This window comes from Camelina sativa, chromosome 20 (genome assembly GCF_030686135.1).
Source record: "Camelina sativa cultivar CO46 ecotype springtype chromosome 20, ASM3068613v1".
Classification (NCBI taxonomy): Eukaryota; Viridiplantae; Streptophyta; class Magnoliopsida; order Brassicales; family Brassicaceae; genus Camelina; species Camelina sativa.
This window is the reverse complement of record NC_141899.1, coordinates 16,792,670-16,802,061: the sequence shown is the minus strand read 5'-3', so window position 1 is coordinate 16,802,061 and position 9,392 is coordinate 16,792,670. Positions and strand designations below refer to the sequence as shown.

At 28.9% G+C, this 9,392-nt stretch overlaps 2 protein-coding genes across 2 annotated transcripts in view; one reads left to right on the top strand and one right to left on the bottom strand.

The window, feature by feature from the left end:
- Nucleotides 1–140, bottom strand: part of LOC147919026 (uncharacterized) — an 896-nt gene extending 756 nt beyond the window's left edge. The window contains exon 1 of the mRNA XM_087503819.1: nt 39–140. Coding sequence (XP_087359945.1) covers nt 39–140 — 102 coding nt within the window. The remainder of the gene's footprint in view (nt 1–38) is intronic.
- Nucleotides 141–5,432: 5,292 nt separating this feature from the next.
- On the top strand, nt 5,433–7,010 carry LOC147919025 (acidic endochitinase-like). The gene is made up of 3 exons (XM_087506216.1): nt 5,433–5,906; nt 6,032–6,228; nt 6,452–7,010. The coding sequence occupies exons 1-3, from the start codon at nt 5,601–5,603 to the stop codon at nt 6,855–6,857; spliced, it is 909 nt and encodes a 302-aa protein (XP_087362342.1). The 5' UTR covers nt 5,433–5,600; the 3' UTR covers nt 6,858–7,010.
- The last annotated feature ends 2,382 nt before the right edge of the window (nt 7,011–9,392 follow it).

The window sequence follows — 9,392 nt, the reverse complement described above, 5'->3', positions numbered from 1 at the left end:
TCCCGACCGCCGATGATTGTTGCCCAAAACTTCGATACGCAAAGGAACCTGGCTACATCTTTCGCAGGCAACCTCAAGAGGATCTCGAACAACACGTCCACCGGAATTGGATCCCCAGATTGCTTATTCTTTTTCGACATGCCAGCCAACTCCGTTTGGATTTTTTTTTCCATTAATGAATTTTGAAGTAAAAAGACTATTTAATATATTATTAAATAAAATTGGGTTTTGAAAGTTAGCCATTAACAAGATTTTCACATTTGTCAAATTTATACCAATTTGAGATTTTGACATGTATAAAAATTAATATTTAATAGGAGGGATTTGAGATTACAATAAAATAAAATATTTTGTTGTAAATAATATTAGTAATGTAAAAAGATAATTATCAAAAAATTTACAAAAAGTAAAAAAATTTTAAAATAATTATAAGGAGATTATATATATATATATATATATATATTTTCATAAAATTTGAAATTATAACATTATTTACTTATTTTTAATTTAAGTTATTAATTCAACAAAAAAAAATAGAAATTAGATTAAGAAAAATATACAGTTAATTATTAATTCTAAATTTTGCAAATACTCACTTCTATATAAACATAGATTGTCTCATACTTTTCATCTAACAAAATAATTTATTCAAAAATATTGCTTTCAACTTTGTTTTATTGGTAAAACTTTTTTAATAGGAAGGAGAATTTTTCTTATTTTTTAAACCAAAATTTTCTCTTACTTTCTCCTTTTTCAGATTGTAATAGGTAAGATTAATATATTGACAAAAAAATTAATATATGCTTCTTATTTTTTGAACACTGTATTTTAACATTTAATGTAGTATTTTTAGATTGTTTTATTTAATTTATTTTTTCACCTTTGAATTATTTGGAATTCATATATTATCGTGTTTATAATTTTATATTATTTCTTTATTTATGTCAAATTAATTTTCTTCTATTTTTTCAACATTGATTGGTTGGTCATAAATTCTTTTTGTGCAACCATAATTGTTACCATTCATTCAATCCAAAAATGAGATAAATAATAGAACATTATCAATCTAATAGTTAGATAAAATAGGCTAATCAAATACAAGCTTACAACACACATAGATAGATAGATTGGAAAAACATAAATTGTTGTTGATAGATCCCAAGGAGTTCAGAGACTTTGACACCCTGATTTGCGGATAGGTTTTAAAGAATTATTGGCCACCTATGTCACCAAAGTGCACCATCCGTGCTTTTTGGTTAAGAACTGGTTAGTGCCCATGTCATTTCTTTTTGATCAAAGATCCATAGAGTGAAGCTACCAGCGGATGTTGTGAAACCAGCTGAGATGTTGCCTTTGAAGTTGGTGAGTTTAGACAACTCCCAGACAACATTGAGAGGGTCTTGTACTGGGATAGGGTCCATGAAACAAAAATTTTCTGTTAACAAAGTCAAAACTTGCAAGACATGTACCTACATCAAATCTAAATTATTTTCTCGTTTTGTTTGTGCGTCATCTAAATTATAAGTAGTGTGTTTATGGGAAGACACTTAAATGTTTAATCATGATAGGACAATCTAAATTCTTATTTGAATTAATTTATTTTCTTTTCAAACTTAAGAACTTAACTTTGTTGATTTTTTAAAGAAAATAATTGATGTCTATAGTTACATACCATTCTTTCTTATAAATTATAAATCATACGAAAAACATATTCATAATTAATCTTTCATAAATAATACAAAACAATTAATACACAATGCGTACGTCAGATCACATTGACAATCATCTACAGTAGAACCTCTATAAATTAATATTCGGTAAATTAATAATCTCTATAAATTAATAAATTTCTCCGGTCCCAAGTGGAGACTAGTGTTATTTTGGACACTATTCGATAATAAAATAAAATAAAAAAAAATTTGAAACTCCTTTGTAAAAATATGGTCCCATCAATAATTTAAATTAATAATTATATAAAATTATCTAAATATATATATATATATATATATATATCTACAAATTAATTTCTATTAGAGTTCATTTTTAATATTTTTACTATATAAAAATCTTTGAGTGCTATCTTTAAAACATGATAATTGTTATTTTCATTGTAATTGATTTTATAAAAATATTAGTTATAAAGATTAAATCTTATTTTTAATATTTTTTTACCAAATTAGGAAAGTCTCTCTATAAATTAATAAAATTTCATGGTCTGAACTTTATTAATTTGTATCCTAAGAATAATCATATAATACATATATTGGGAAGAAAAATCGATAGCTGAATAGTAGTGATTAAGAATAAAAATGTCAACTATTACCTTTTTCAATTTAATTAATTTTTAAAAACGAAAATATATTATTGATTGCAAAAAAAGAAATATTCAATCAAAATAAAACATATAACATTTGATATCTAACTTATCGCTAATTATTATACTTCACCTCTTATTTTATCATAGTTCTATTTTTGTGAAATACATAAATCATCATATCATCCATATAATAATAAACAAAATTGCTATGATTTGAATTTTTTTTAAAAATATAAATTATTCTTATGAAGAAAAAGTTGTAACGAGTCAAAAATTTCAAATGAGTAGTGCTTTTTTCAAATATTAATATTTAATTTCATATATTATTTTGTTGCTTGTTTTTGTATATATTATTATTAGATACATGTGCGGCCAAGGAACGATGACGAACCATATTAAACGGAGAATTATTTATGAAATTTATTATTGTTGCATCCATTAGGACATCTCCAATGATCCTCTATTTTTGCCTCTATATTCTCTATTATAGAGTAATTTTTGCTCCAATGTACTCTTTTTCACATCTATAATAGAGATTACTATTTTTTTCTACCATCTCCAATGGTTTTTTCCTATTTTTACCTCTAAAATAGACGAACTCTATAATAGAGATGACTTTTGCTCCAGTGGATACCTCTATTTTTTTCTCTAAAGAAGAATATTCCGTAGAGATTCCTTTTTTATTTTACTATTAATACCTTTTACTTATAAAAGTTGCAAACTAACCCATTTATTTTAGTATTTGTGAAACTTTCATAAAATTATGATATTATTTAAATTTTTAACATTCATAAATATTATTTAAATATCACATTTATTAAAAGAAATACATTGCATCATATAAAATAATAAAACATAGTAGATATCTTCAGGCTCAACAAGCGCAAATTTTACAAAAACGGAACGATCAACAACAAAACCAGCAAGCTCCTCCTCCATCTACGTTGTTTGGTTCGATTAGACAAATTTTTAGGGATATTGGTGGATCCGAAAGTAATTTACCAGAATATTAAATAATTAGTCTTTGTTGTATTAAAAATAATATTATGATATGAATAAAAACTAAAATATTTAAGTTATTTATATTTAATAAGATTTTATATAAATTTTTTTATGTTGTATAACCAAATCTTAGCTTTTGCGGATTGGATTGCGAATTGAACGCTTATAGTTGTGAAACATAAGAGTAGTGCTTCTGTACCAAACCAAATCTTGAATGTTATTTTTGTTTATCTGATATGAGAATTGAATCTTACGACAAACTTTCAGTATTGTGTTGTTCAATACAAAACCTCCACTTCATTAAATTATTATTAAACTATTTAAATATATATTTTATTTATTTTGATCATAAATATAAAAGTGTTAAAAGTTCAAGGACCATTTTATAAATAAATAAGTTCAACTCTATTATAGAGGAAAAAATAGAGTTTCTCTATATATAGAAGAAAATATAGAGATCTCTATTATAGAGGTAGAAATAGAGATGGGTTGGAGTATATTTTACTCTAAAATAGAGTTAAAAAGCAAAAATAGAGGACCATTGGAGTAAAACTCACCTCTATTTATAAAAGAAAAAATAGAGTTTCTAATAGAGAAAAAATAGCAATTTCTATTATAGAGGTGAAAATAGAATACCATTGGAGCAAAAATTACTCTATAATAGAGTATAAAAGTAAAATTAGAGAACCATTGGAGATGTCTTTATAAAGATCCTCTGTTATGGAGGAAAAAATAGGGAAAACCATTAGAGATGGTCTTACGAACTTTATAATTATAATTTTTTATCCCCAATTGCTTAATACATTCGTCGCACTATTTCCATAGGCGAAAACCTATCGCCCAATACAACATTAAAAATTCAAACGTCTACGAGAAAGTGACAAGAGTTGCTACTGTCATATGTTGCCTCCAAATTTCTATTTTTGATTTTGACAAAAATGGCCCAAATATTTAGAGAGTAGAGACCAACAATCTCCCACCAAAATGTTTAGGTCAATATTTTGGTTTCGTGAACCAAAATATACATTCCACCAAAACACTGTGATGATCAACAGTTTCCCAACGTCTTAAATATATCTTAGATGAAAAGATATCTAAGTTTACAAAGGTTATTTACAGATTATAGTTTGGATTTTGATATGAGACCAGTAATTCCTAGTGTTTGTGATTTACATATATACGTTCCGCTAACATAAAATATTTCGATGTAATTAGACCACCAGTTCGTATTGTTTGTGATTTTTGTTACATTGCACATACAGTAGTATATTAATATTGTATTGAAAGTTATGCCATGTTTGTATAATATGTTAACAAAAATAAATTGACTGGTGTTTGTTTTACCAGGATGGTTATTATTTAAGCATAATTTCTATTTTAACGGAAAATCTTATATTTTTCATCCAATATTTGAATTATCCTGTTTATTTGATTACATGACTTCTTTTTTTCACCTATAACATGTATACTTCAAAATTAAAATTTTTGAATTACCTGATATATATATATATATATATATTTTTTTGATATTATATACTGAGAATTTGTCATTCTACTTTGAAACTTATCCAGTCAAATCAATAATTGTAATGAAGACTTTTTCCGATACATTTTAATTCAAATATTAATAAATACGGTTACTCACTCATTGGAAGAGACATGATGAGAGCACCAGACTTTTTCAAAGCTGGTTGATAAAAATTGGGCCATGAAAACACTTCTTGGTCCTATCTCTAATCTTATAAGTACTAATTTATAATAGATTGTATATACGGGAAAAATGAGGATACTGTGATTCAGTAAATTATTATGGTTAAAATACTTCCGAAATAGATAAACTGAATTGTTGTGCCAAATGGCACGTAAACCAGGAGACGTGCGACAAAGTCAACACGTCAAGAGACGACAACGAGCTCAACGTGAGTTTCATGATCCACCTTCTCTTTTTTTTTTTTTTTTTTTTTTTTTTTTTTTTTTTTCTGATCCACCTTCTCTTATTACCAATTTGATCGCTGATTGTCCTTCTTATTCTTTATGACTTTATTAAACAGTTACAGTTAGTGGTCAGAGATTCAAGATGGGTGCTTAATAATTTGAGATCTGTATCTATACTAAAGTCCTAAGCAATATAATTTGACGATAAACAGACAACCAATTAAAGTCATTATAATATAAATAGATAAGATATATAAAAGAGAAAGTAAAAGCAAACAAAAGTCAGAAGCAATACCTAACAAACACATAACCACAAAGAAGACAAAACATCGTTAACGAAAAAAACATGACTAACATAAATTTTGTCAAGCATGTTATATACTTTCTCTTATTGATAAGCTGCTTTTTCACCAAACCTTCCGATGCATCCAGAGGTGGCATAGCCATCTATTGGGGCCAAAACGGCAACGAAGGTAATCTCTCAGCCACGTGTGCCACCGGCCGGTATGCTTACGTCAACGTCGCATTTCTTGTGAAATTCGGCAATGGCCAAACACCGGAGCTCAACCTCGCCGGCCACTGTAACCCTGCGGCCAACACTTGTACTCGTATTGGCTCTCAGGTCAAAGACTGTCAGTCTCGTGGCATCAAGGTTGGTTTACATATTATTTTTTTTTCCGAGATATGAAAAGAAATGGCTTTTATTTACTACTCCAAAATTTGATCCTATTCTTAAATTAGTGAAATCACATTTATTTTTATCAATTATTTTGTAAGGTTATGTTGTCACTCGGGGGCGGAATCGGAAACTACTCGATTGGCTCCAAGAAGGATGCAAAAATGGTTGCGGACTACCTTTGGAACAACTTCTTGGGAGGGAAATCATCGTCACGTCCCTTAGGTGATGCTGTTCTTGATGGTATTGATTTCAATATAGAGCTTGGCTCACCTCAACACTGGAATGATCTCGCCAGGTAAAATAATAATTAAGAAAACATTTTGAACAAATCCTTTATGACCATTATTATCGTGATTGAGAAAAAAACTATTCATTAGAAAAAAATTTCACAACAAGGGGACTAGTTTAACTATTTTAGTTCCCGGTCCAAAAGGTTTACGGTCTACGTTCAAACTTTTTGATTACCACAAAAAATAAAAAAATAAAAGGTTTTATATGTGTTAAAATGTATTGGACAGGTCTCTCTCAAAGTTTAGCCACAAAGGAAGAAAAGTATATCTAACAGGAGCTCCTCAATGTCCATTTCCAGATAGATTAATGGGAAGTGCTCTCAACACTAAATTTTTTGACTATGTTTGGATCCAGTTCTACAACAATCCACCATGTTCATACACTTTAGATAATACACAAAACCTCTTCGATTCGTGGAACAAGTGGACCACTTCAATCACAGTCAAGAAAATTTTCTTGGGTCTTCCGGCAGCTCCTGAAGCTGCGGGAAGTGGGTATATCCCACCAGATGTACTCACTTCACAGATTCTTCCGATGTTAAAAAAGTCTGGAAAGTATGGAGGTGTGATGCTTTGGTCTAAATTCTGGGATGATAAAAGTGGATACAGTTCATCTCTATTGGCTAGTGTGTGAAAGGAATCGTAGTGACTATTATTTATCAATTTCTCTCGTGTTTACCTTTTGAAGAATTGTTGTGTTTGTGTGGTGCTAGTATACTAATTTGGAATGTTTGTATCAATATACTTCATCAACATTCAAATTAATGAAACTAAGGATTTGCTTTTAGTATGCATCAAGGTTGGTTTACATGCTTTTTTCTGCTGAGATATAAAATAAATGGTTAAAAAAAAAAAAAATTCCTCCAAATTTGATCCTAGTATTTAGATAATAAAATCACATTTATTTTGATGCTTTTGTCAAATTTGTATTAAGGTTGTGTTGTCTCTTGGCGGCGGAATTGGAAACTGTACTCGATTGGGTCCAGGGAGGAAAATCATTGTCACATCTCTTAGGTGATGTTGTTCATGAACAGCTTTCCTCAATGTAGTAATTATTAAGAAAACATTTTGTTTTATGACAAGTATAATCGTGACTGAAAAAGACTATTTGTCAATGAAGATGTCCAACACCATCAACGAAGGGGGCTAATTTAATTATTTTAGTTCGGGTCCAAAAAGATTATGGGTTTCAAATGTCTTGGTTTTAAAAAACTCTAGAAAGTATGGAGGTGTGATGCTTTGGTTTAAATTTTGGGATGATAAAAATAGATACAGTTCAGCTATATTGGCTAGTGTGTGAAAAGAATTGTAATGAGTATTGTATACATATATATATATATATATCGATTAATGAATCTTTAATTTATTTAACCAAAAAATCTTGTTTACAAGATGAGCTGTTTAAACTACTTGAAACCGACAAATGTTTGGTTGTCCTTGATGATATATGGAGCAGCGCAGCTTGGGAGCTTATAAAGCCAGCATTTCCACATACATCAAGTGACCATGAATCATTGTGTTTTTATGTACAAAATGTTAGAAAACAAAAGCATTTGTTTTTGTTGGTATCTGATATCTAAATATGGTAAACTTTTTGCATAAAAAAACACTTTTACACAGAACAAACACTGCAATGAACTTAAACATTTAAAAAATTACTATTACTAATTGTTGGGATTCGAACTGGTCACTACAAAGTCAGAAAAATAGATTTCTACCGCCAAATTAAAAAACATTTTTAGTCAAATAATGGCCAGTAAAATACATAAACCGTTTTAAAGCCGCAAGCCCATGCTTAGTCTATTTGGTCTCATGGTCGACTTTAGGGGAGACACAACATGGAAACAAATTAACTGTGAAACACTACATTACCATATGGCCAACAATAGTGTCTACATCGATGGAGCCATCTTCTATGGGGCATAAAAGTGAAATGGGTACATGTCTCACAAGCTTTGACTTGAAAGCATAGGAGTTTTCTTTCATAGAAGCTTCCCAATATCAGTTCTGCTCCATGTAGCGTGGGAGTTGTCAAAACTCACATTAAGAACCCGACTTTTCTTCTCTCCTTCACTTTTTCTTATTTGTCAACAAATTACATTGTATTAATTTTCTTATTTATGTTTTCACTATTTTCTTCACTTTTCTTCGCCACACGACTGGCCGGCGTTCTCGACATATCTCGATGATATCGAGATGGATAGGGAGGAGTTCACTTTTTTTTTCTTATCTTTTATTCCTAGAAATGCAAATGTAAAAGCAGATCTTTTGGCATGTTATGCACGCACATCTCCACATAATGTTCTGTATGTAAACAATTTCCCTTCTCATTGGCTCATCTGAGCTAATCTTTTGTTGACAAAAAATAAAAATAAAAATAATATGAAGTTTTCTTAATCAATTTAGTATCTATTTTAAAATTTTGTGACTCAATTAATATTTCATATTATATTAATTGTAGTTAATAGTTCATTCTATTAAATATAATACGTAATTTTAAATTATTGATGGTTTGTTTTTCCTTCTAGTGGATAAACAATATTTTAAATATATTTTTAATCAAAAACATAAATAAAGTAATATATATATATATATATATATATATATATATATATATTTTTGTGTTTTATGAATAGTATTACACCATATTATGTCCTTGATTTTGTCGTTTGGTTGGAGTGTATGTAATCTACACTATATTTAGTGTTTTGCTGCTACATTAATTGGAGTTGCTCTAAGATCTTTGTGGTATGATTATTTTTTCCAATTCGCTTGATCTTGGTCTAAAGACATTGGAGTTTTTCTAACTTCTAAGGTCTTTGTGATATAATTCAAGGTCAAGGCCAAGGCCAAATTCAAGGCCAATGCCACGTTAGAATTGACCCAATTAGCTTCTATTTGCTTATAAATACTTTAAACCTAGTTTTACGGTTCTAAACCTTTTCTAAGATCTTCTTCTAATTTTCAAATTGAATCTCAGTTATTTAAATCTAATATCAAAGTTTAGGTTCTAGATCTTTTATCTACAATCTCTAATCGTAATTTCACAAAGATCAATACAATAATTTTATATGATCATGATCATGAGTGAGTGGTCTAATAGATTCTTTGGGTTTTGATAAGATAATGAAATGAAATCATAAAATACAAACCATAAAATCCTCGATTT

Excerpts from the sequence above, each read along its gene's own strand:
- LOC147919025 (XM_087506216.1), top strand. The coding sequence starts at position 5,601 with ATGACTAACATAAATTTTGTCAAGCATGTTATATACTTTCTCTTATTG. Across the intron at positions 5,907-6,031 it reads GTCAGTCTCGTGGCATCAAG|GTTATGTTGTCACTCGGGGG; the intron begins GTTGGTTTACAT and ends TTATTTTGTAAG. Across the intron at positions 6,229-6,451 it reads CACTGGAATGATCTCGCCAG|GTCTCTCTCAAAGTTTAGCC; the intron begins GTAAAATAATAA and ends TGTATTGGACAG.